This window comes from Oryzias melastigma, linkage group LG12, assembly GCF_002922805.2.
Source record: "Oryzias melastigma strain HK-1 linkage group LG12, ASM292280v2, whole genome shotgun sequence".
Classification (NCBI taxonomy): domain Eukaryota; kingdom Metazoa; phylum Chordata; class Actinopteri; order Beloniformes; family Adrianichthyidae; genus Oryzias; species Oryzias melastigma.
Genome location: NC_050523.1, coordinates 7151272 through 7178399, shown reverse-complemented (window position 1 = coordinate 7178399; position 27128 = coordinate 7151272). Strand labels below are relative to the sequence as shown.

At 38.7% G+C, this 27128-nt stretch overlaps 1 protein-coding gene across 1 annotated transcript in view; it reads right to left on the bottom strand.

Moving 5' to 3' along the window:
• The window catches only part of lamc3 (laminin, gamma 3), a 174230-nt gene that overhangs the window by 8142 nt on the left and 138960 nt on the right, over nt 1-27128 (bottom strand). Inside the window, exons 13-23 of the mRNA XM_024299112.2 lie at nt 21689-21877; nt 21172-21417; nt 20493-20646; nt 20278-20420; nt 20019-20197; nt 16034-16217; nt 14861-15105; nt 9591-9667; nt 9149-9283; nt 6617-6836; nt 3896-4042 (exon numbers count right to left, since the gene is read on the bottom strand). Coding sequence (XP_024154880.1) covers nt 3896-4042; nt 6617-6836; nt 9149-9283; nt 9591-9667; nt 14861-15105; nt 16034-16217; nt 20019-20197; nt 20278-20420; nt 20493-20646; nt 21172-21417; nt 21689-21877 — 1919 coding nt within the window. The remainder of the gene's footprint in view (nt 1-3895; nt 4043-6616; nt 6837-9148; nt 9284-9590; nt 9668-14860; nt 15106-16033; nt 16218-20018; nt 20198-20277; nt 20421-20492; nt 20647-21171; nt 21418-21688; nt 21878-27128) is intronic.

Genomic DNA, 27128 nt, shown 5'->3' with positions numbered 1-27128 from the left:
TATTTTTAAGTAAAGGAATAAAAATCTCAACAGTTTGGGGCAATTTCTCCACTAAAAAAGTAAAAAAACTAAATTATTTTCTGAAAGGTTACTTTTTCTAAAGAAAAAAAAAAGGATTAGTAAGCAATAAACATGAGCTGCAGATCTCTAATCTGTGCAAGAAGCAGATTGACTCACATACTTTACTCTGTAGTTGCACAATGTTAAATGATCCAATAGAATCGGAAAAGCTATTTTTTTGTGCATTGGGAAAAGGCGAACGTAAAAGTTGAAGAACATTTATCTTTATTTCTGCTCTGCATCAAGAACTGTCATTTTGCAGTGGTTTCTTTAACCACATGGGCAACATCTTTTTTTTGAACAACGTTTGCTGCGCGCGACAACACAACCGTGACAACTGAGTCTATTCCATGGAGAACTCACCCGACAACTGACAAAACCCAAAAGATCTATTTCTAACTTTTCTTTAAGAGCGCAAAACCCACTGGAGCTGCGGTTTCCACATCAGCCTACATCCTGGTGTTTGTTGTTACCCTACCACATGTAACCCTTCTCAGAATCTTTTTTTCCCTCACAAAGCAGCCATGAAATGTGAACACAAAGAGTGCTCTACTCTTACACACCAAACACAGTCAGCTTGGCTCCGAATCGGTGTATGCCTACACACAGCAAGCTGGCAGCGCCAGTCGCCTCCTGCTTTCCGCCATTCAGGTGTGTGACTGCCTCTGCTGCCGGCTTCAACTTTGATCATCAACCGCCTTTACAGGAAGACACGCTTTCAAAACAAAGGCACGCCAGCTTTAAATCTGTGAAAAAAGGGGGCCCAAGACCTGTTTTGTGAGGCATCAGATTGTAAATGTAATGAAGAGATTGTTAGATGCAAAAACTCAGTTCAGATAATGCAGAAAAAAAATCATTTCAAAGACTTTTTTTTTATTTTTAGATGAAAGCTTTTGGAAACTGGGACCACCTTTGCAAGATGAAAAGTTTAAGAAAAGATTACAGGAAATTCTCCTGATGTTGCTCACCTTATGCACAACAACAATGTTCTGGCTCTTCAGATGTTCTGCTTTTGAATCCATATCTAAGCAATCTTTTGTTTAGAATCTCAAGCTTGTTGTGAAACTTTCTGAACGTGAAACAGTTTGGGGACCAGGTTCATGCAGACAGCGCTCACTGCTGAAATGGAAAATTAACCTTCTATTGCTTAATTTAGGCTTTATAAACCTTGTTATGTTTTTATCTGACAGCTTTTTTAAACAATTTAACTCAATCACTGCTCTAAAAAGTAATGCAAGTTTTAAAACTTCACTTTTTAAAAGTCTGAATGGCAAAAATGAATGCTTGGAATAAAAAAAAAAAATTATAGGTCTTCCATTCAAATTACAAAGGATTTTACTGTTGCTTCGGCATCTGAAATGGTTTCAAATTTCTCACTGATTGAGTGTTGTCAGAATGGTCATTACAGGAACAGTGAGGCAAATTTGCAATTTCTCCCACTTAGAAATTTTGGAGGGGTCTGAGATTTTCACCATAAGTACATCTTGGAGGCACAATCTAAAAAAAATATCTGTATAATTTAAAAAATATAATGTATTTGGATGCACTGCTGTAAAAAATATCTAAAAACCTGTTTTTCAGCTAGAATTCTGACCCTTCTGACCCATCTGTCCACCCCGTACAATCAGTAAGACTCTAACTACTAACATGGCCAAGACCAAAGATCTGTCCAAAGACACCAGATACTAAATTGTAGACCTCTACAAGGCTGGAAAGAGATTCGGGGCAATTACCAAACACCTTGATGAAAAAAGATCCACTGTAGGAGCAATTATTAGAAAATGGAAGAAGCTAAACAAGATTGTCAATCTCAGCTGACTGAGTGGTCTTAAGACAGGAATCAGCTCAGAACTACACTAGAGGAGCTGGTCATTGACCTGAAAAGAGCTGGGACCGCCGTTACTGTCGGTCACTGACTAGACGTCATGGTTTGAAATCATACATACCGTCTGGACCATTTCAATTATCCATAGGAATCATAGGGGGAAGACCAAAATAGAACCTGTTGGTCTTAATTCCACCCGCTGTGTTTTAAGGAAGAAGAATGAGTACCATCCCAAGAGCACCATCCCTACTGTGAAGCACGGAGGTGGTAGCATCATGTTATAGGGGTGAGACAGGACTACTGGACTGTATTAAGGAGAGGATGATCAGGGCTATGTGTTGTGAGATTATAGGGAACGACCTCCTTCTCTCAGTTAGAGCATCGAAGATGGGTCGTGGCTGGGTCTTCCAACTTGACAACGACCCAAAGTACACCACCAAGAGAACCAAGTAGTCTCTCCATCAGAAGGATATCAAGGTTCTGGAGTGGCCTAGCCCATCTCAGGACCTAAACCCAATAGAAAATCTTTGGAGGGAGCTCAAACTCTGTATGTCTCAGCGTCAGCCCTGACTGATCTACAGAAGATCTGTGAGGAGGAGTGGGCCAAAATCCCTCTTGCAGGGTGTGCAAACCTGGTGAAAAACTACACATCTGTTTAATCAAAAACAAAAATGATTTCAGCATGGTGTCTAAGAGGAAGAAATTGCAAAATCACAGGGTGTTCAAATTCTTTTTTCCTTACAGTTAATAAAGATACAGGTCGATAAAGATAACTTGATTGTCAAAGTCTTTATTAGTGCCAATTTTCTCTGCAGCGAAATTCAGAAAATAATGAATTAATTAATCGGGGCTCATTTTCCCTGCATGTTTGAATTAGAAAGATCCCATGTAAACTGTGTTCTTGAAGTGAAATACTTAAATTGCAAATAAAAAATCATGTCTGTCTGATCTCACCAATATGAGTCTGGATTCATGACTACAACGAAGAGAAGTTGGGGGCTGACAGAGGAGCTGGAAATGACGAGGATGGAGAAAGCAGAAGTGGACTATTTGGTAAGTGGAGCACTCTGGGGCTGTAACTCACAAGTGGCTCCAGGAAAGGCAGGTAACATCTGTATTTATGTCAAGAAGAGAGCGATACAGGAAAAGGGTTCAATATTGGCACTCAGGTTTTAAGTTGGGCTGAGTATTGAAACGATTCCAGAGCCGGGACTGATTCAATTCCGATTTTTTCTTTCTCTCATTTCAATTCGATTCAATTTTGAGTTTACACATTTAGACACATTTTGATTAGAAATACATCAACAATCTATATATGTTTTGAAGATTTTCATATTAATCTGATACAGTCCACATATTGTAAAATTAATTAGTAAAATTATAATGAGGTTGTTAATACCTTACAGTGTTACATGGATTGTCAAACTGAGAAGCTCCAACGATTGTTCTGCCTCTCCTGGAGGATGTCTCAGTTTGGCCACTAGGTGGCGATCATGCTATAGCATTACACGTTCTTCCAGAAGAACAAGAAAATATGAGCAAAAACCTGTGATTAGACCACAAATAGTTACTTAAAAATATTTCCTTTAGAGAGTTTGGAAAATTATGTCAGTGAGTTTATAAAAATGTTAATTTAGTCACCCGAGCGTTAGCATTAGCATCCTATGAGAAATTCCATTATTCGTTAGCATCAAGCTAGAAGACTTTATTATTATGTGATCTCTAATTTTATGGATCAATTATTAATCTATTAAACTTAGATACATTAAGATCGATTAAATTATTTTATCAACCCTAATTTTTAGGTCTCTTCAGCCAATAAATGCTCCTAAATAGAGGATTTTATGACTATGGAGCAACTTGTAAATGATAGGAATGAGCTACTTTTCCTTTAAAGCATTTTATTGTTATTCATTTTATATTATTTAATGAAAAACATATAAATGTTGGCTTTGCAGAGTCATTTCTGCAACTTCTTCCATCTTCTCAAACAAATGTAAGCGTGGTTACCTGATCGATGCTCTCCGCTTTCCTCAGGTTCTCCCTGGCCGCGAGTATCTCAGGCTCCATCTCCTCCCTGATCCTCCCGATGAGGCCGTCTTCCGTCTGAATTTGCTGGTTGAGCTCCTCTGCTTTTTTTAGAAGGTTCTCACCCCACTTGACAGGAAACAGTCAGAAAAGAAGAAGAGGGGATGACATTCAACAAGTTTTCTTTACTTGTAATGCCTAATCGACCAAAAAAAAGGGTAATGTGTGACTGTGATTTTTCCGTCTTCTCATGGATGCTACAGCGGATAATCATCCTCCTTTGGAACATCTTGTGCCCTATAAGCAGCAAACTCTGCCAGGATCTTCTCTCTTGTGCCTGTTAAGTGTCCCTCTTGCCAAAAGAGAAATCAGGAGGAGCTCTTGAAATGTGATTTTTTTTTTTTTTTGCCGCCACAAACTCTGATTTCTAAGAGTTAGCATGAATTTATAGCAAGTAAAATGTCAGCAAAAGATCCTTCAGCCGTGACGGATATTCGTGCGCAATATTTGTGTGAAAATCAGATTTACTCATCAGCTCACACGATCACCTCTTAACTTTTTGTCCAAATGAACATTTTCCAGACAGAGAGGATTTAGCTCCAAGTGTTTGCCATTCAAATGAGACAAATAGATGTACAAACAGTCCGACTCATTGTATTTACAGCCAATGTGGAGTCATTTAAAAAAGGGAGAGATTTGCTAAAATGGGTGTTTGTTATCGATAATGAAGTGATTTAATAAGGTTCTAGTGGTGTGTGGGATTGTCAGACGGCTTCAGCCGTCAACTAGTTTTCTAACTTTGCAACTTTGCTAACTTGTTCGTAATAAATAGAAACATTTTGCAAATTTAAATCATGAGCCACCCCTTTAATTATACTGCAAAATAAGGATGTTTTATTTTTGTTTTATCCAGAAAAATGAAGGCTCTCATTTATAAACGCCAAAAGAGTCACTCGGGTTGAATTCTCATTGACCACTTCCCATCAGGAACCGCAGTCTTAAAGAAAACAAGACACTAATTTGTATTTTTGTTATTGTTAATATTATGATAAATATATATGATTTGTTTTTGCAAGAAAAACAGAAAATAGCTTTATTTCCCCCAAATGGAGGTTCACTTCCTTTTCAAAATAAAAGAGTGTATCACATGGGATCATCACAATGAAACAAATAATGATAGCAGCAATTTAAAAAAAATAAAAATAGTATGCATCCCTTTTTACTGTTTGTGATATATCGTTGCCAATAATTTGTAAACCTAAATAACCAAAATTAGAGTTAAGTAAAAATTATTAAACCATAAATATTGCTTGAAAATACCAAAATCCACTTCATAATCAGGTGCGCCTAAATTATGAATTCTCCAGTTGATTTTCTGTGGTAAACGGTACTCGAAAATCTGTCAAAATGTTTTCGTTTCACTTTTGTGAAGTATGAGAACTCCTTGATGGATTGCTGGAGCATTATGGGTACTTGTAGTCTGGAGCCTCACAGAGTGATAAGTACTGTCCTTCAGCTGTTTGTGAGTGAGTTGACTTTTTTTTTTTACTTTCCAAACATTTTGTAAATTAAAAACTTCTAATTATTTTTATATTATTTTTTTGGAAGAGAGCCACAATAGAGGGATAAAAGATCCCTGATATCCCTAAAATTCTTCTTCTTATTATTATATATTGAAGTGAATCTCATTGTTGCACTTACTAACTTGTCAGGCTAAAAGAATAATCCAATGATTTTATTTTTTTTTTAGTTTCCCTTAACTTTTGAGAGTAAAATTTATCTTCATGCAGAGCATTTATCCGAGTATCCCTAAGTAAAGTCTCACATGTCTCAGGAATGGTTGACAAAAATTCAAGTCTCCATTATTTTATTTTATTTTTTAAATATTTTTTTATCTCAAATTTCAAAATTTTCAGTCATTTTCAAGCATTTTTTTAGGGTCTTCCTACGTTTTTATTTTCCATTTTGTTACATAAGCTGAAATAAAATAATGAAACTACTCTAACTTATCATGTGTCGTCGTATTTTGATCTATTTTTTCCAACAAATACTTTTTATTGGGTGTATTGGGTAAAAATTACCCGCAAAAAGTGAGGATGTAACCTTTATTAGCGAAAGTTTTTTTATAGAAAATGATGGATAAATACAAAAAAATCCCACATAAATGGTCACTAAAACAGGTATTTTATAAATATGATATTAAACATGAATTTGAACAACTTTATTGGCAACATCCCTCTAACATTAGAAAGCTGGTTGCTAAATATGCTTTATAATTGTAAAAATTATTGTAACAATAATAACCCAATAAATCCAACTCCAAAGCTAACAAAATGAATCCTTTAACACCTGAGATGTTGCTGGTGACGCTCAAGCGTTGATGTTCTTTGACTTGCCGTAACTTTCTAACCGTTAACACAATCAACGTAATTCCAGCAGATTCTGAAGCGCGGCAAATGCCGCTTCTCTCTGCTTCAGAATCTGCTGGACTTACGTTAATCGTGTTAACGGTTAGAAAGTTAGGACACGTTAAAGACAGTGTATTATATTAAATATTGTTGAAAAAAACAACTGCTCAACTGAATATCATTCACATGTGCAGGAAATGTGCTTGTGCACCCTCCAAACAAAAGGGTTAAACTGAACAAACGGCGGCTCCTCAGTTGACAGTGCAATAACTTCACTCTCATGTTGCAGTCTGACCTCAGCGGTGTCGTTGCTCGCACTTGTTTGGTTGAACTTTGTTTGGCCGTCCTCTGATGATATTCTGGCATCAGTCAGAAGCAGCTGATGAAAGGATGATGTGATGTTGTCGAGGGCGAGCCTTAAAACGGCATCTTCCTCCTGCAGGGCCTGCTGTTTGGCTGCGGTATCATTCAGCTGCAGAGTTAAGTTCTCCTTCTGCTGCTGCATCTGTGCAATCCTGACAGGAAAAAAAAAGAAAAAAAAGTGACAGAAAGGAGAAAATCAGCACCTTTTACTACCGTTTAAAAGATGAGTGTGAAGATGTTAACAAAGAAATGATATTATAGGCATTATATATGGAAACACATGAAAGTTGTAAAGAAAGTATATCATAGCTAAGAAGGGTATTGGGAACAAAAAACACAAAATGTATTTCCACACTTTTGTGTGCATTATAAGGTGCATCATCAGTAACGATTTTATTATTGTTTTACTATAACATACATTAAGCAAGAGATGTCAGTTGGCCATTCTTTATTAACTGTGTTTACAGTACCTCTACAGGTATGAATTATTATTAGAAAAACTATAAAGTGCAGGACTTTAAAAGCAAATCCAACACATGCTCACTATTTTTTGCTTTTTTAACTGGGAATATGTAGACCTAATCAATACGATAATTTTACGATGAATATGTATGTATCTATTGTGTTATGATGATGAAAATGTGGATGATTTATTGATAAAATACATTTAAATCTTTTTTTTTTTTTGCAAAAATTGTTCAAATACAATGTATTGTGGTCCATATTCCCAAATCTAATGAGCATCAATGCACACTGGTTTATTGCAGGGAATTCTGGGAAATTTCTAGGGCACTCGATTTTGGGATTGTAGATTTGGAATGCACTACAAAATAATAAATGATATAGTGAGTAGTGAAGGAATTCTGACATAGCTTAGAACTTGTACGATATATGTTAGCCACATTAGCATATCCACAATACCTATAATTCCCAAACTTGTTTACAACAATTGGAAAAACAGACTGATAGCTACTACTAAAAATTTACTGTGACTTTGCTAACTCTCAACCTTGTTAGCAACACGTAAAAAAGAAAATGTTAGCTACATGTTAGCTACATTAGCATATTGGTAATACCTGTAACTCCCAACTTTGTTAGCGTCACGTAAAAACCTCACACTGTCTGACTTTGTCACACATTACCTAAGTTAGCATATTAATAATATCTATAATTTCCAACCTTTTTAGCAACACGAAAAATAACCCAGTTTGACATCACTACATGTCATCCATATTAGCATATTCATAATACCTGTAACTCCCAATCTTGTTAGCAATACATAAAAAAACAGACTTTTACCACTAAAACACACATTACTGTGACTATGCTAACTTCCAACCTTGTTAGCATCATGTAATCTGATGTTGTCACATGTTAGCCACATACGCATATTGTAATCCCTGTAATTTCCAACCTTGTTTACAACACTTAAAATAGACTGATAGCACTAAAACAAATGTTACTGCAACTACCTTGTAAGTAATACATAGAAAAATAAAACTGTTTGACGCTTCTACTTGTTAACATCATTAGTGTATTCACAATACCACCCAATTGAACGTTCCGTCAGATCACCACGTACCTCTCAAAATTGCTTCAATATCAGTAAAATCAACTAGAATTAATTCATATAGAAGGTGCTGCAGATTATAAAGCACACACTGGTTTTTTTAAAAAAACAAATAAGGCTTTTAAGTGTGCCTTTTAGTGCAGAAAAAAATGATAAATTTGTCTCCTCTCTTGACCCACTTAGATTTTTTCTTTGCAACAAATGGTAAGTCTCTGAGCTTCTATGATTTTCACGTTTGACTAGTTTCCTGTTATTTAGCCTCAAATTGATTTCCAAAAAAGCTTTCAGAAGGCCTCCAGAAAAGGGCTGATTGTCTCGTTATTTTCTGACTGGATGGTAAACTTCCTGCAAAACGCCTCTGATCTGCTTAAGTACCAACATGTGGGGGAACTATGTGTTGAAAATGCAACTTAATGCAGCCCATCTGTGCGTAAAGAGCTCACTTTGCATCTGAGGAAGTGACACGCGCCGGCGTGCAGCAGCACTCCAGAGACGGACGCAACCTTTCCTGAATCGGGCTGACTGTTAGAAGGAGCTAATCAATTTTGAGCTTCTCGCTCCTTGCTCTCATCATGGCCACCGGTGGGCTCTTTGCATCATTCTGTCTAGCATTCGGGATAATCCTCAGAGCAATCACACGCTAGGAGAAGCAGCGAGTGCTCTGCAAATCCAGAAAACATGCGGCTTACAGCGGAGAAAAGCTGTCCCCCTGTGGTCAAACGTCTTCACTCCGACCTGCTTTTACATCCACCAGAGAAGTTATACTGATATTGTTTTAAAACAGGTTAATTTAAGAGTTTTTTCTAATGAAGAATGATTCAGAAAGCAGCATTCTCATAAGCACTCTTTCAGTTAATCTTTATCGTGGTGGGTGTTTGGGGTTTGTCTGCTCACTGCTCCGTTAGATTCCTGATGTACTCCTCTGTGGAGTTGTCCCGCAGTAGATCCATCAGGAGGCTGAAAGTCTGCTTTGAGGCTTGTAGCGCCCTGGTGGCCACGGCCTCAATAAGGTCCGCCATTTCTCTGTGGCTGCAAGGGAAAAGAAAAAAAGGTGGACAAAGGGAAAAGAGGAGGGAGGGAACGTTTATAGAATAATGGCCTTTTACGCCTGCCTGAGGAGAGGTGAAATAGATTTCAACATCGATGCCTTCCCTTCACTGAATCTCTTGGCCAAGCTTCTGGAACTGCTACACAATAAAGCAGCGTACTACTAGAAGCCGAGAGCATCGATTCAAAGCGGTCTAACCGCAGTGCAGGTGACAAGCGGACAAAGGAGGCCAGCAGAGATTACTCCAGCCATGTTTGCTTTTAATTGACCACCAGAAACTTGACTCACCTTTCCATGAGCACCTGCGACTCATTGACCATCAGGTTCCATTTGTTTGGCATTGGCATCGTCTCAAAAGGAAAGATCTAAAATGGTAGGAATGGAAACCAGCATGGTGAGAAGGTTAAAAAACCTTGACTGTTTGAAAGCTTTAATCAAATCATAAAATAAACTTTTTAACACAATAAAAGTTTTAACTGTCTGAGAGCACTAAAAGAAATAAAGTCATTTGGCAGTTTCATAGTGGAGCGGAGCTTTATACCAATCTTACAATGAACCCTTTTCATCATAATGCATACATGCTAAAAAAATACAATCAAATGAATAAAAAAAATCATTTTTTTCAGCTTTTAAGTGAGTCATTTAAGTTATTTTAGATATAAATTAATTAAGAAATCAGGATGTGCACAAATAAAAGTCTTTACTGTACATTGCCAATACAAGCTAAATTAATTTCCTGGAACTTAATGGGCCATCCAAAAGACATTTATACAGGTTTTATGGAGAAAAAAAATGAAAAATCTATTAGAATTAGAATCTTGACGATAGAATAACTTGATTTAAGACTCAAAACAACTCAAAGTTCCAGGACTGGGTATCGACAATAATTTCCAGATTCTATTTGATTCCATTCACCAGAACCCAGATCAATTTATTTATTTGATCCTTTTGATCCAATTCAATTTTGAGTTTATACATTTAGATACATCTGTTTAGAAATACATTAATAATCTATATATGTTTTGAAGATTGTCATATTAATTATTTCATTCATTTTCATTGCGTTAAATCGATCTCTACTTTTAAGGATCAATTATTGATCCATTACGCTTAGATTGATTTAGATCGTTTAATTGATTTTATTAACCCAGATCTACAAATTTCACTTACATTTTTAGTTCAATTTAAAAAAGCCTTATTTTAAAGTTCAATTAGAGTTACACTGACTTTTATTGTCTTTGTTTCTGAATTGAAAATTTGGATTTGTGTTCTTAGGATAAGTCTTAGATTTTATGAGGATTTATTAAGATGTTGTAATTAGATCTAATTCTCGATTTTCATCTCATATTCTCACAATGTTCACATTTTGCTCTGAAATCAGCCATTTCCACCTATTACACTAACTTTTTGTCACTGCAATAAAAATGAACTACAATGAGGAAAAAGAAAATTTACTTGGAACTCAAGAGTCAAGAATTTTGTACATTTATTTTAAACATAGTGTTTTGTGTGTTGGTGTGTGTGTAAGTTTTGACTACGCAGGTTTCATTGTGACCTCAAAGTGAGCTTTTGACTCAAGAGTCAAGAATTTTGTTGTTGTTTAGCCAATATTTTGAAAATTCTGTTCGGTAAAATTGGTCAAAGGTTTCAGAAAATGTGTTTTAGCAATTGTAACAAAACTATAAAGCAGACATGAATATAACCACATTGTCTCCAAAATTATCTTAATTTAACATCTACTTGAAAGCAAAAAGTATTTTTTTTTCTTTCATAACTGGAAATAAGTGCAGGCATCGAGAGGTTAAGAGGTTAAGCTATTTTCAACTGTTTCTATGAATCAGAAAATGTGAATTTTAAACGAAAACTTTGTAAAATTTGAGAGAAAACGTAAATGTTTCAATGGAATTATTAATATTTAAGTGAAGCACATGAACATGTTTTTTCTAAACGTTATGATTCAAATCAGTCACAGGGTGTTGCAGCCCACTGATGGCTTATGGGACCAGTCAGGGGAAAAGAAAATCTATATCCAGAGCTTCCCAGTTCTTTGTGCAAAAATACCCCTTCAGAGAAGCGTGATTTAGACAGATTCACGATGAAAGGAAGCAGTAACTCAATTTACCACTTCTGAACCAAAAGAATAAAAAAATGGAAAAGTATAATCTGGTCTGACAAGTCTCAACACTGCTGCAGCATTTAGATGATGATGGCCGTCTTCATCTACTCTGTTTCTGATAAAACGTACCAACAGTTTTCTGTTATTATGTGTCCCCACATCCTCTCACCGGGTCTAATACAATGTGGAAAAAAGTTCACAACCCACTGCGACCATCTTTGTCTTATTGTATTTTTTCTCAAATTGAAACCCTTTCTCAAAGGGAACTTTTTAAGTCACCCCGCAGATCGTGTTTGGCTTCTTTTTCCTCTCAAGAGAAGCGGTTTAGAAACCATCACTCCGTTAGCCAGAGTTTCTGCCTGACAGCCTTCTTTTGACAGAACTTCAGTTGTTTGGAGTCTTTATTTAAAAATGGATGAAGTTGCTCTTCTTTGGGTAAACAAAAGTTGATGTATTGATTGTTTGATGCCACGCTTGCGTTTGGTCTGCCCGATCGTGCTTGGATGCGTTTGATTCAGTTGTAATCAAAGAGTTCACAGAGCCACGACACCCGGAGAAAACCCTTAATATAGCTACGATTTGAAGTGCAGAACAGCTCACTTTCTGCAAGGGAGCAATGCAACTTCATGTGGTCTACTTTTTTAAAGATTTTTTTTCCCCTCACAACTTTATAAGATGTGCCAAATGCAAGACAAAAATCTGAATATGTAAAAACTAAAAAGCGTAACCAGTAGCCGCTGTTTTCCAACCTATTATTTAGACCTTTTAGACATCTTTGTACCAAAAATACTAGAGTAGAGATAGATAAAACTTCTTGTGACTTTTTTGACAAGAAATAAAGATTTAAGACCATAAACATGAAAGTAAAGCTCTCTTTCATGAGAGCACAAGGGTAGCTCTCAAGAAAATGAGTGTTCTAAAGTTTACACCGAACGCAATTCGCATGACAGGAGTATCTAGTTTTAATGTACAGACACTATCAGAGGTCCTGCGTTGAGTTTTTAGTGTCAGACATGATGTGAAAGTTAAACAAAAATGTGTTTTGGGTGATGAGACAACACCATAAAGTTTTCTCATTGTATGAATCAATCACAAACTCAACTTTGTATGGAGAGAAAATAGACTCAACTGATTTGTGTCATTTGTACATTGTGGCTACATGTTTGTGTGTAACTTTGCAAAATACAAAATATAATTTAAATGTGCACAATTTAAAATTGCACCAGCTTGAAACTAACACATCTTTGAAAAGTATGCATCAATCATCTAATACACACACAGACAACCACAAATCTGATGTGAGACTCTTTTCACATCTTCAGGATTGGTGTGTAAGTGATGCTGCTAGAATGCTGGGTCATCAGAGTTTTCTTATCAGGTGCTTTGAACTCAGATTGTGAATAGTATCTGGTTAAAACTTGACATTTTCCCACTTTCTTAAACAGATATGCACAGACATAATTATTATAAAAGAGTCTAAATATGCATTTTTAAAATACTCAATACTAAAGTTTCTCTATTCTCACCCCGCCTGAGTTTTTCCAGCCAGTGCCTTCGCCACTTCATATATAAACCGCTCTACCTATGCGCCTCAGCATTTGTCAGTGGCATTGACTGTATGAGACAACTGGACTGAGCAAGTTGACGTCACCCATTGAAATTGCCTCACCTTCGGTTCCAGTGAAATGAAGCCTACTCAGATGCTATGATTCCGAGATATGGACGTCGCCATGTTGGAGCCAGATAGAATAGAATAGACTTTATTTGTCATTGTACAATGAAATTTAAAAGGGACTGGTGCCTTATAAGTAAGCTTGTTTGAAGTCTGCACCCCTTCCACAGAAAGCGGTTTGGTAAAATCTGTGACTCAAGTGTTTGAGGCGGGGCTAGTGAGCACCACATGCTTTTGTTGAGGAAACTGATTGGTCAGATTATAAATTGACTAACTTATAATAAATAAAAAATATAAGGAAAATAAAAATAGAATTAGCAAGAACACGTTTTAAAAATGATCAGAGCAGGAATGGTTATTCTGACAAATATAATGACTAAGTACCGTATTTTCCGGAGTATAAGTCGCAGTTTTTTTAATAGTTTAGCCAGGGGTGCGACTTATACTCAGGAGCGACTTGTTTTTTGAAACATCAATTGGCTCACATATTTGTTATATTACCAGTAAACACTAGTTGTCCTGTAGCAGTTGTTTCCTCTAACAACCGCTAGAGGGCGCTGGACCTGAGTAGAAGTATTTGCTACTGACAGCGGCAGAAGAAGTGTCGTCCAAAACATACATGGAAGAGAATATGATTGTTTTCCTCTTAATTGTGATTTTTTTCATACAATTAAAAGATTAGTATTATTGTATTTATTTATTTATTTATTTTTTAGTTAAACTGGGCTTGACGGATTTGATCTGAAATGTCAGACTTTTCTTCCAAAAATGTGACTTATATATGATTTTTTTCTTCCTGATTAGACATTTTTTGCTCTTGCGACTAATACTCCGATACGACATATACTCCAGAAAATAATTGTTTATTTCTAAATAAAGGTCAGTGGGATTTTGGCTTCTTAAAGTCAGGAACTTCATGTTTGGAAGGCGAGAAGAGAGGGGGTCACTCAGTCCAGTTCTATTATTCAGTCAATGGTCACTTTTTTGGCTGGTTCGTGTCATTGAAGTCCAAAAAGAGGGAGGATGGACACACCTGTGATCATGGAAAATACCCAGGAAGGCAATGGGAAGATCACATGTCTGTCAGAAGGCCACACCCCGTTGTAATTCAGTTTCAATTTCAAATTTAAGTTAGAACAAAATACATAGTGTTTACATTTGTTTTTTGTATTAAATCAAAGCGCAGAAGTGAAACCGATGATGGAGCCAGGTGTGAGCATATTTTTTTGTTTACTTTTGCCACTTTTAATGACCACTCCAATGAAAATCGTGTTTTGGGTGTTTTTAATATTTACTTGTGGCCTTTTTCTGAGGAAAATTACAGTCAAAATTATTTTTCTGATTATAATAAACCATTGCCACTCTACAGAAACTACAACTGTTCTAGAAACCACCTGAGTTTTTGATTATGGGTAAAAAAAAAAAAAAAAAAAAAGCACAATCACAATTAAAAGAACACTGGGAAAACATTAAAAATCGATCTAAATCTGATCAAAGTGGGACTCCTAAGACTTAAGTGTGTTTGAAACCACCCAGTGGTTACATGGTTAACTGATGTGCTTTTGTTTGTCTTGTTTGAACCTGCTTTGTTATGCGACAAAAGCCACGACTTGTCGTTGACCTATAAAAAGGGCAAAATCCTCCAGACCTCAAATGTTTTTCTAAAATAAATCCTCTGGACAGGTTTTTCGTGGAGGACATTTGGAACTCTTTTGATCATGCTAAACACATGAACAAATGTCAAACGGAAAGTACATTTGAGTCACTTACCATGTTGTCCAGGTCCAGTGTGGCCCGCTTCAGCCGCCTCTCCGCCGCTTTGATCATGAGCAGAGCGTCCGTAAAGGTGCGACACACTCCTCCGTGCCTTTCATCCTTCCTCCCATCACTTCCCTGAGCCTGCGTCACGCTGATGCTGCAGTTCAAAGTGAATGTAAGGCCATGCAGCTGCGCTGAAAGTGTGCCTGTAGCTGCTTCCAGCGAGGAAAATTGTTTTATGAAGGCCTCCCGTGCTTCTGAAAGAACAAAGCAAATAAAACCACATTAAATCGTTTATGGAATATTTCCCCCTAAAAAAAAAAAAAAAGTGCTACTCTCCCAACTCCTTTCAGCTTGTAGGCTTCTCTCATTTCCCATTCATTCTATTCCTTCCCTTGTTCTCCTTGCACTTTATTTTCTAGCGTCTCTTATATTTCAAGCTGAGCGTTAAGGGGACAATATGTCGAGGTCGTTGCTTCATTTAGTAGCGTACCTTGTCTTATCAAACAGAAGTTAATAAGTGCGCCCGCTCCCCTTTGGCGTCGTTTTACCATGCGTCCCTATACATTGAGCCTGGCATATGCTCATTAAGTCTCCACTAAGCCACCCACTGTCTTAAAAAAGAGGAATGTGACGTGGGCGTTAGAAGGGACAACTGCTATCATGATTGCAACCATGATCATAATAAACCTCGGGATTACGGATGGACTATCTGTCATATAAATAGGGATTAAGTTGGTTGCATGGCACTTTGTTCTATATTGTTATGATTTGTCTCCATTTGGCTTGTGCAGCTGAGCCTGTAAGCCTGTTCCCCTCCAAGGATAATGAGGATATATCAGCATTGTGTTACGGTAATTGGGAGAAGTTGCTATTGATGCCTGTTTCTTGATTTAATCGCTTTTGTTGCCCGTGAAGCAATACCCCAGCGAGGAGGGCGCAGACAGAGAAACGGGCCGTCTGCAGACAGTCGAGGGATGTTTCATGTCACTTTCGTGCCTGCTGGTCCCGCATGCCCTGATATGGCGTGTTATCGTCTCGCAGCCAGAATGTGACACAACGGTTGCGACAGCAAATGAGCGAGCTTCATGTTCCACAAAGCAAACGCTCTTAAGATGTCACGACTACATGGGAAATATTAAAGATACTGACAAGCTGAGGTGATTTATCTTCGGGGTGTTGTACCTTGGAAGGCCAGAAAATCCTCCAGAGCGTTGGGAAGAGAATCCTCCCCCTGGAGCCGGTCATGCTGGTAAAGCCCAGCCATCTGATACTTCTGCAGGTTTGGCTTCCTTCCGAGTCTACCTCGGCAATCAAAGTGAGCAAGGAGCTTCTCCAAATCCTGCAGGCGAGCCTGAAGTTTCTCAGCCTGTAACAGCGCCACGATTTAAAGACAATAAAATGAAAGAGGGGAGTGACATGAAAGACTACAACAAAATATTTATTTAGATGCAGGGATTGGGGTGGAACTGTGAGTCTTGGTGCAACAAAACATCAAAATTTCAACAAAAGCAATGAATAAATGAATATCAACAATGTGATAAGGATGGAATGCAGTTTTCATATCCAGAGCCACTTGTTATTCTCTGTGTAGAAGGCAGTGCAGGAAAACAGTGAAGGAAGATAACGAGGCTAGACTTTAAAGAGAATGAAAGTCAGGTCTGAAAATGGGAACTGGGAAGTGCCGTGATTGGCACCAATTTGTGATCGCTTGTAGCTAAATGGTCCAAAATGTGGTTACAGAGCTTGTAATTTGGTTCTGGATCTTTCAGCTAGAACTCCTTTGCTACGGTTGCAGATTTATCCACGAGACGGTTTGCAAATGTTCCTGATCTCACATCAGTTGTCTACTAATGCCTTAGTCACATGCAGTGCTGCCAATAGAGGGTCATTGACAGGTGTGGTAGCATTTTAAGGAGGGCAGGTGTGTCTTGCAGTTCCCTTAAGGCTTGTATGGCCACCTTAACCAAAGTCGTGGAAATGGAATGTACGATTGTCAAGCGTGTGGTAAATGCATTGTCAAGTATTTGTCCTGTAGTTCCTTTAAGGCTCATGCGACCACCTTATAGGACGTCATGAAAATAGAACGCATGATTGTCTTGGAGTTTCCAAGACGGCTTGTGCGGCCACCTTAAGTAACGTCATAAAATTGGAACATACAGTTGTTGTACAGGTGGTAAATGGAATATTTGTCTTGTAGTTTCCTTGATAAATAAAAAAAAATATTTCAATAACTTTAAAAAAGTGCAATATTCAGCAGCTCTGAGGCATTGTGTAACAATGACGATAAAAGGATTATGGTTCTTGATCATTATGCTACCACTTTAAGTGATGTCATAAAATTGGAAGGTATGGTTGTTGTGTTTGTTGTTAAAGTATTTGTTTGTAGTTTCCTTGAAGGTTTTATGTACAACCTTTAGGGGGCGTCTTAAAAATTGAGCTTATAATTGTTGTGTGTGGTAAATGTATCATGAAGTATTCATCCTGTAGTTTCCTTGAGACTCATGCAGCCAGCACAAGTGACATCATGAAAATGGAACGTCTGATTGTAGTGCGTGTGGAAAATGTATCTTGAAGTATTTTGTAGATCCCTTGAGGATTGTACAACCACTTTAAGGGATGTCACAAAACCGTACAAGTGTTGAGCATGTGGCAAATGTATCATGAAGTATTTGCCCTGTAGTTTTCTTGACTCATGCAGGCACCACAAGTGACATGTTATGGAACGTACAACGTGTTGTAAAAGTATCTTTAGGTATTTTTCTTGTATTTTCTTTGAGCGGTTTTACAGTCACCTTGAGGGACGTCACAAAAATGGAACTAAAAATTGTTGTGCATGTGGTAAATGTATCTAAAAGAATTTGTCTTGCAGTTTTCTTGAAGGTTTTGTGACCATCTTGGGTGGTAAAGTATTTGTCCTGTAGTTTCCTTGAGTCTCGTGCAGCCACCATGAGTGACATCATGAAAATGGCCATATGATTGTCATATTTGTGGTAAGTGTATCTTAAAGTATTTGCAAAGATAATGTAAGGTACTTGTACTTATGACGTATGGGGGATGGAACCACACAAACTATGCTCTGATTCTCTTATTTCCAGTATTTTTTTGCGTGTCAACATAACAGAAAGTGGACTTAGACTTTCTGTTTCACCTTTACATGTTGCTTAAGTGTTCTTTAAGCAAAATTTTTTGGTGCTACCTGCAAGTCCAGTACAGGTTTTCTTTTTCGCCACAGACAGCCTATATCTACCCATAAGGACAGTTGTAACTAAGGCACACAGTAATAATCAGCAAGTATTAAAGGAACTATCAATGCTCCTGACCCATATGTTTTTGCTCAGTCTTTTCCTTTATGCCTAAAGGAAAACGTGAGCTGTAAGATAGGCAGCGTGAGGTGCCGAGTGGAGAAGCTGAGGAAGACTATGGACAGGAAGAGTAATTGCAGGCGTTCAGAGCCGACATGGGTCGGGATGTTCGCTGAATTGCTAACACAAAGGGAATCACAGCAAGCTCTCACACAGGTACAAGCTGGCCCGGGGAGAACATAAAGCCACTTTAACTGGAACAAGAATACGTTTAGAAGAAGAAAAAAAACATGTTATAAGTATTGGATTGTCCTCGGAAAACAGGAACACAGCACCTGGATTAGCACAAACGTGGGTTGCAACAAATCTGAAGGGACAGGAAAAAGCAGCTCAGGAGATCATTAGGGCAAATGTCTCTTTCTGTTTCACTGCACATCCTCTGTTTGCTCGCAATCTCCAAATACAAAGGAGCCATATGGTCGTCGTGAGGGTCCACAAAGGAGCGTCGCTCCTGGGAAACTGGGTTCTTTCACAAACTAACTATATCTTCAGAGGAAACATAATGTAGATGTGGAACGCGTTTATATAAATTAGTCAACAACTGGATCCAGATTTGAAGAGAAAACAACAGCAAAATCAAGTGTGAAGATATAGCTTCTTCCAATAGTGAAATTTGGATCTCTTTTCATTTAAAGTCTACATGGTGCAGTCATCTTTTGAGAAAAACCTTCAGTTCTGCCCCCTTTTTTTTTACTTTGCTTAAATGATTCTCTGTGAAGGCAGCTGCTTTAAACAAAAGTGAAAGAAAATGGTTCAAAGAAAACTGCTGTTCTCTTGTCTCTAAAATTTTATCCAGATGCCAGAAACTTCAGAAATGTTCCAACTTTCAATACGCGAAACAGCATTTTTACATATTTAATAACTTAACCAAATAAATTCACTTCAGAAACATAGAGCGTTAATATGATCCGAGATGAAAAGCGAGCCAAAAAAGGAGAAAATATAGTTGAATTCAGGAGATTCAACTCCGATCATCTTTTTTTCTATTTTAAAAGTGTTTCTAATTGTCTTTTAATTATAATTATGCAGTTTTTAGGCAAAATCCAAAAAACGTTTGTTGTTTTCTTGGACATAGTTTCTGGAGTTTCATTAGAAGTTTGCCTCTGAGTTGTGGCTCAGCATACTTCCTTACACAAAAAGACGCTTTTCTAACACTATTTTTTCATGAACTACTGATTCATGCTTTTCTGTTTCTTTGCAAGGCGTAATTAATTTGTGTTAATAAATCTAATAGGTATGAATTCATTGCCAGTGGAGCTCTAAGGGAGCCAATCAAACTGTACTTTTTTTTTTTATTGCACATTGAGTGTATACTAAATCCATCCATCCATTCATCCATCTTCTACGCCGCTGTGTCCCTTTTGGGGTCATGGGGCTGCCTGAGCCAAACCCAGCCACTTCTGGACAAAGCCTGCATCAAGCCTAAACTCTCTCAGGATCACTGTCTTGGCAGGATATGACATCACAAATCAATAAATCATTAATAAAACTGCACGAAAAAAAAATGTTGACGTATTTAAATTTGTTTAGTGAAGCAGTATAAGAGCTGATGATTGAAAAAAATGGTATCAAATAAAAAATTATTTAATGAGCATATTATACAATTTTCTTTTGAACTAAGCTGCCATGTTAATAGATTATAGCTGCAACTTAATACAAATTGTTGCATAACTTTGTTTCAGTTTGAACTTTTGATCAACTCGTCAGCAGCTTTAAAAAAATATAGTTAGTTTGATTAGATTTTTTGGGTGAATTTCATAAGTGTCCATGCTAACACAAAATAATGTAAATCTACTTCAACCCACCTGTTTCTTGACAAGGCTATAGCAAACTGGACATTCCTCGCACTGATGAGTGGCTCTGTTGTGGAAATAATTCACCTCGCATTTGTCACACTTGTAACCCACAAAGCCCTGCCGACACTGGCAGGTACCGTTACCGTGGCACTGCATGGAAACGGAGCCCATTGGGTCACAGTTGCAAGCTGGAAGAAACCAGGGAGTCTTTAATGTATCGGTGTGAGTCCGAGGGTCAAATTGGGTCACATTGTGAGGACTAGATTACCTCTGCAACCTCGTGATGAGAATCCAAAGAATCCCAGACGACAAGAGTCGCACAGCGTCCCCTCCACTCCTGGACGGCACACACACTCACCTGTGGCTGGATGGCAAGCCTGGGAAGTGGAGCCAATTGGACTGCATTTGCACCTAAAGAAGGCGAGGAAACAATAAATTAGATTTCCTGTTTTCACAAGGATGTTTTCAACTTAGTCGGCTTACCTCTCACATCCAAAACCCGGCTGAAGGTTGAAGAAGCCAACTTCACAAGAACTGCAGTCCCGGCCGGTCACATGACTGAGGCAGTGACAGCTTCCTGTTTGAGGGTGGCATTCATTTACAAGCCCAGAGGTTCCAGCAGGGCTGCAGCTGCATGCTAAAAAGAAAAAATAATACATGCATTTGGAAGTGTTGCAGCAGGATGTAATTGGCTTTGAATACTGGAAGGAAAATAACAGAAAAGCTTCTTTACTGTGCACAAAAATGCTATAGAACTATAGACATCCTAGTAAGCCCTATTTCTGCAGGTTTAAATTTCATTCCTTTTTTTAATTTTTTTTTTAGTTCAGGGACTTAGATTTCTCAGCTTTCTCTCTGACCCATAAGTGTTTCTTCATCTCAGTTTCTTCATCTCAGTTCCACGTTTTAGCTGAACTGATTTTTCTTCAAAAATCCAGCCCAAGGTCTCAATAATTTTAATGATCATTCTATTTTGTTGAAAGTTTTTCTAAAGAAATTCTCACAGCAGAAACTTGTAGACTCATCATAGTGAAATGTATTACCAGGTCATAGTTGCATCATCTTATTTTAGTAAAAATAAATTTTTTGATTGATTTCACAAAATTTTACCTAAAATATTTCAAGAATAAAACGTTATTTTGTTCCCAAAACTGTTACTCACGCTTGCACTTCTGGCCAGATGTTTGCTCCAGGGCGTTGCCATAGAAACCCCGCTGGCATCGCTGGCAGTGGTCACCCTCTGTGTGCCCCATGCACTTAAGACACCGCCCGGTGAAGTGGTCGCATATCCCCACTGCGTTGAAGTCCACGTTGCCGTTGCAGTTGCACCTCACACAGGCTCGAACCGTCCCGGATTGTCCCAGGGGGTCACCATGGTAACCGTCTTCGCACATCTGACAGCGCATCCCTGCACAGGAGAGAGGTGGGCGGGAGTTTGATGAGTGACTGAGCAAGAACACCATCGGAGGTCAGAGTCTCGTCAACTCAGACTCCGCTGTAATTAAATTAAAAATTCATATCGGATGTGTTGGGAGTCACAGGTGGCATTCTGCTGCACAATGACAGGGACTGCAAATGAGCCGAGCTGTCAAGCGGAAACATTGTTTTGATCTTGATGTGTTCCCGTTATTTACTGGGGTTTACAGACTTTTTTGAAATTTGCTGGAAGCTCAAGTCACCTGTCTGTCCTGCGGGGCAGTTGGTGCACACCACCTGTCCCGTCTCCGCAATTTGGACACAGCTGCTGCGGTCTGGACAAGGGCAAGGCTGACAATCACCAGGCGTGCCAATCAGCGCGTTTCCATAGTAACCGGGCAGGCAGCGCTCACAGGTCATCCCCGCAGTGAAGTGGGAGCACTCGCACACACCTGAAACCACAAGGAGGAATGCAGAAAAGGCACGTTTGTGTAGTGACCCACCTGCTGTTGCAAGAAATCAGAGGTGGTGCCTCTCCTCACCAGCAGAGGGCGCTCTACCTCTGAGCAAACAAACATCACAGGCTTGGAAAAAAAAAATACCAACAGCTCACAAAGGAGAGCAGAAGACAACTGAATTCACCCCGGCTGTAATTGCTTTGGGAAATATGTGAACCAAATTAAGTCAGAGAGACTTTTCAAAAGTAAGTCCCCTGTTAAATGACAGAATTAACATTTCTAAGATGCACTAAAAACAAAGTCTTATTGTGAAAAACTGCAGTGCAAACACCTGTTTGATAAACCTCACTCTTTTTATTTGACTTTATATTAAACCTGCTTGCAGTAATTTAAACGTGAAGCAGGACTAAATGATGTGGCACAATCGTGGGGTAAAGTACCTCCAGCAGTGTACTGCATGACTGTGAGATAGTAGAGCTGGGGAGCTTCTGATCTCTGGAGTTCAGTGACCCGCAGTGACCCCAACTGCACAGCCTGAGACAATTAGATCCACAAACAGCCCTCAAACCAACTGTGCATGACAACCTCTGAGATATAGCCATGAAAACGTGGCAAGAAATGAAGGGGGTGTTCGACTTTACAACTAAAACTTCCAAAGCAAAAAAAAAAAATAACAGTTAGTTGTTAACTTTATTTAAAATTAAAAGCCGTTTCCCCTAATATTTAACAAGTACTGATGCATTTGCACATCTAGAATAATAGGTAACACTTTAGATGAGGTGCTGCAAAACACTCAATATAATATTGATAAAGATAGTTAATATATTTGTTAAACCTGTAAGCAGCTTATTAATATGGCCTTTGTAGACAATGGCCTCAATTTAGATCTTAATGAATCTTATTAAGTATGTTCATAAACCTTATTCGGCTTATTGTGCTAATAAATGTCTTACTAACAACCTATGAACACATTAATAATGTTTGCTAATGTATTAATAAAGCTTGTTAAGGAATCGTAATATAAAGTGTTACCCTATAAGGTTTATGAACTCAGACATAACAAAAATGAAATTTTCTGGATCATAATGAGATGTTAGATGTCACCACATTCTCCCTCCCAACTCGTCATATATGGACATATGGTTTGGGCCACCTCCGCGATACTTTTTGATGCATTGGGTGTCTCCAACTGCGTTTTTTTTGACACATTGGCTGTTCTTAAATCACTGGTCCTCAACCCTCGGGACATGGTACGGGACAGAGGTGGTATGAGACGTGGTACGGAATACAGTACATGGCGCGGTACGAGACGTGGTACGGAACGCGGTACGAAGCCCAGCACAGGACGCGGTACAGAACATGGTACAAAACGCGGTACGGAACAGGGTACAGGACGAGGTACAAGATGTGGTACGGAATATGGTACAGGACGCAGTAAGAGACGTGGTACGGAACGCAGTACAGGACGCAGTACAAGACATGGTACGGAACGCAGTACAGGAGGCGGTAAGAGACGTGGTATGTAACGCAGTACAGGACGCAGTACAAGACATGGTACGGAACGCAGTACAGGACGCGGTAAGAGACGTGGTACAGAACGCAGTACAGGACGCAGTACAGAACGCAGTACAAGACATGGTACGGAACGCAGTACAGGACGCGGTACAAGACGTGGTACGGAACGCAGTACAGGACGCGGTACAAGACGTGGTACGGAACGCAGTACAGGACGCGGTACTAGACGTGGTACAGAACGCAGTACAGGACGCGGTACGAGATGTGGTACAGAACGCGGTACGAAACGCGGTATGGGACGCAGTACGAGACGTGGTACGAAACGCAGTACAGGACGCGGTACGAGACATGGTACAGAATGTAGTACAGGGCGCAGTACGAGACGTGGTACGGAACGCAGTACAGGACGCGGTACGAGATGTGGTACAGAACGGGGTACGAAACACTGTACGAAACGCTGTATGGGACGCAGTACGGAAGGTGGTACAGAACATGGTACAGAACGAGGTACAAGATGTGGTACGTAACATGGTACAGGACGCAGTATGGAACGTGGTATGGAACGTGTTACAGGATGTGGTACGGGATGCGGTAACAGATATGGAACCGATTCTGGGTTAGGGTATTAGTTCGGTCCGCGTCCCAGTACTGGTTTACGCCCCAGAGGTTGAGGACCTGTGGTTTAACGGGAACAGCCCGCACGTCAAAAACGCAGAGTTGCGGACACCCAAAATGTCAAAAAGTGACGCGAAGGGGCTTGAACCACATGTCCACATATGACAAGTTGGGAGTGAGAATGTGTTGGAGATGCAGCTTTAGGATGTGTTAGAAATTGTCCAGCTGACTCAGCTAAACTGAACTATAATGAATAGAAGATTGTGTTATCTTTCTACTTTTTTTATTCTGGTATGATTTTTTTTACAATGAATTTAAATGAGAACTGGACTCCATGTTCCTAATAGGAAGTACGCACTGGTTCCAAAAAAACAAAATCTCATAGACTTCTATTGAGAAATAAACAGCTATTACTCGGTTAATAACCATTCTTACTCTTGTTTTTTAGATGTTACTGTCCTAATCCTAATTTTTTAATAATATTTTTCCTGTAGTGCAAGTTATTTAAGTTATAAACTGACCAATCAGATGCCTCAATAAAAGTATGTGGTCTCAGGTCGAACGTTCGAAATGTTTACGTTGAATGAATAAGTTTTTAAGTGGTAGGGGTGTGGCCTTCCAACAAGCTCACTCTTGATTGGTGAGAGTGGTTGCCATCAAAATGATGACTCAGACAGACTCACAGCTTACTGACTTAGTGGCTCCAAATGGGAAAAAATAGCATATTAACTGACTTTGTTTCATTGGAGCCAGAAGTAAAATTAGTGACGTCACACTGGCTCAGTCCAGTTCTCTTATGCTGTCTATGGTTTTATGGAACACTGAACAAGAGAACAAACTTGCTTAGAAAATGTTGCTTTAAATGAAAAATGACCTGAAAAAAAAATACACAGACTAGATCAGGAATAGGCAACTCCAGGCATTGTCTCTGCATGATTTCATGATATCCAAGCCCTACTTATGACTGATTACCTGGTTCAGGTGTGTCCAGCCATTTAGAACATGCCAGAGCAGGGTATGTTGGAAAACATGCAGGAATGCAGTCCTCAACTCCTGGAGTCACATATTCTGCAGGTCTTTTATTATGTTCTACTATGGACTGACAAGTGTCTCAACACAATGCAACATTCACCAATGAGAGATTTTCCAACCTTTTATGTTTGCTCCTTCGGATTCACAACATTCATCGGTTTAATGCAAAATTAATTTCTGTGTAAAACTTATAGTCCAGACCAAACAGCGCAGTGTGAAAGTTCTCTTAGATCAAACCACAATGGATCTACAATTACATGGAGCAATCATATGGACAAACCTTGACCTAAATGGGATAAAATATAGTACGCATTCAGACCTTTAACTTTATTTTGGGAATTGATACAAAACAAGTTAAGCAACTTTCGCTTTTCTTCTTTATTTAATCTTTTTGTTTGTCTTACGCTACATTACAAATGCAGCTGCACGCAGAGACTTACTTAGGCTTAGGTGGGCGATCGCCTAGGGCCCCAAACCCTCTCAGGCCCAGAGGTGAATACCCAAGAGAAGTGCTTAAAACTAATTTTACTGCCATTATTAGTATTATTTAACGCTGTCATAAGAAACCATAACAAATGGCTTATGGCTGATAATGTGAAAGTGTTTCATCTCGCCCCGCCCCTCTGGAGGAATTGAATATACCAGTGAGGCTGAGAGACTCCCAAGTATTGTCTGTATACGATTTCTATTATACAGTCAATGCGCTCAAGACTTTGCATTATTTCTTCCTAGATAAATTAGCGCATTCAATATATGTACTGTTTTTCCAAGTAAAAATAATGTATATAAAATACATTTCTTTAGCATTTAATTTTGATTTTAGCTTTTAAATGCTTATAAAAACATTAGAATTATTGACATTTAAGCCGTCTAAAAGTGGACCAATAAGGGAGTTATTTGGTTTTTGATCCTCGATGAGGATTTTAAAAATAATAATCCAAGCGCTGCAGAGGGCCCCATGTTATGGTTCGCCCATGGCCCCCAAATTGCTAAGTCCGCCACTGGCTTCATAGCCAACTGTTGAATTTGCTTAAAAAGTTTTAAGGTTTGAGTATTTTGTATTCATATCCTAATTTGTTATTCATCCAATATTTGCCTGCATTAAAAAAAATGTGTTTTCATTTTGCTTCTAACTTCTTGACAAAGCTAATTAATAGTGGATTCAATGTTTTTATTGTAATCTTAATACTTTTCTTCAATGACTGGAATTAAGTTTTGATTTTCCAGCAGCACATCAATGAAAGCTTTACAAGTTGCAGAAAAATGGCCCAAAAAACCCACAAATGCTTCATCAAATTTCCCATTATTCCTTTTCCCCGGCCCGCTGTGTGATTCAGCGAGAATCTCTTTGTGCATTTTCCAGTCGGCTCACAACCCGTGAAGTTCTTGTTTCGAGGTCACTGCAAGCAGCACCTCCCACTGCTAAACAAAACCCCGTTAAGTGCAAACCAGTGAGATAGAATAATGGTTTTAAAGCTAAATTGATTACAGATTCATCATGTGGAGCAGTTATCTCCTTGCTTGATGAAGTGTGGACCTTTGGAAAGAAATGATCAGTTCCACTGCAAGGTGAGATGAATAATACGCAACTTTCATGCATGAAATTCCAGTCATTTAGGAGCAGTATTTAGCAATAATGATTGTTCCTGGCAGAAAGAAGTGAATCTTTCTTTGATTCCTCTGTGCATTCAGCGACTCTGACGCCGTCGATCCCCAATGAGCCGTAGTAAATTTAATGGCAGTCGAAATGTGCTGACTTTACTGAGTGTGAAGATGACTGAGCGTGATATGAGGCAACAGAGGTCCTCCTATTATCATTCCATCCGCTCTCTGAAAGGCTAACGCCATTCATCACAAAATGCCAGTGGATGGCCGGATCCCTCCTTCAAACCGTCTCCCTTATCGCCATGCTAATCGCCCTTCCCTCTTAACATCTGTAAGGAATAATTTCATTATTGAATCAATGAGTTTTTATTCGGCTTTAATGAATTGGGATTTCTGTGAATCTCTCCACGGAGCGCCACGTTATGAATCCTTTGACAAATCCGTACGGTTCTCCTCAAATCTTTTTTTTTTTTTTTTT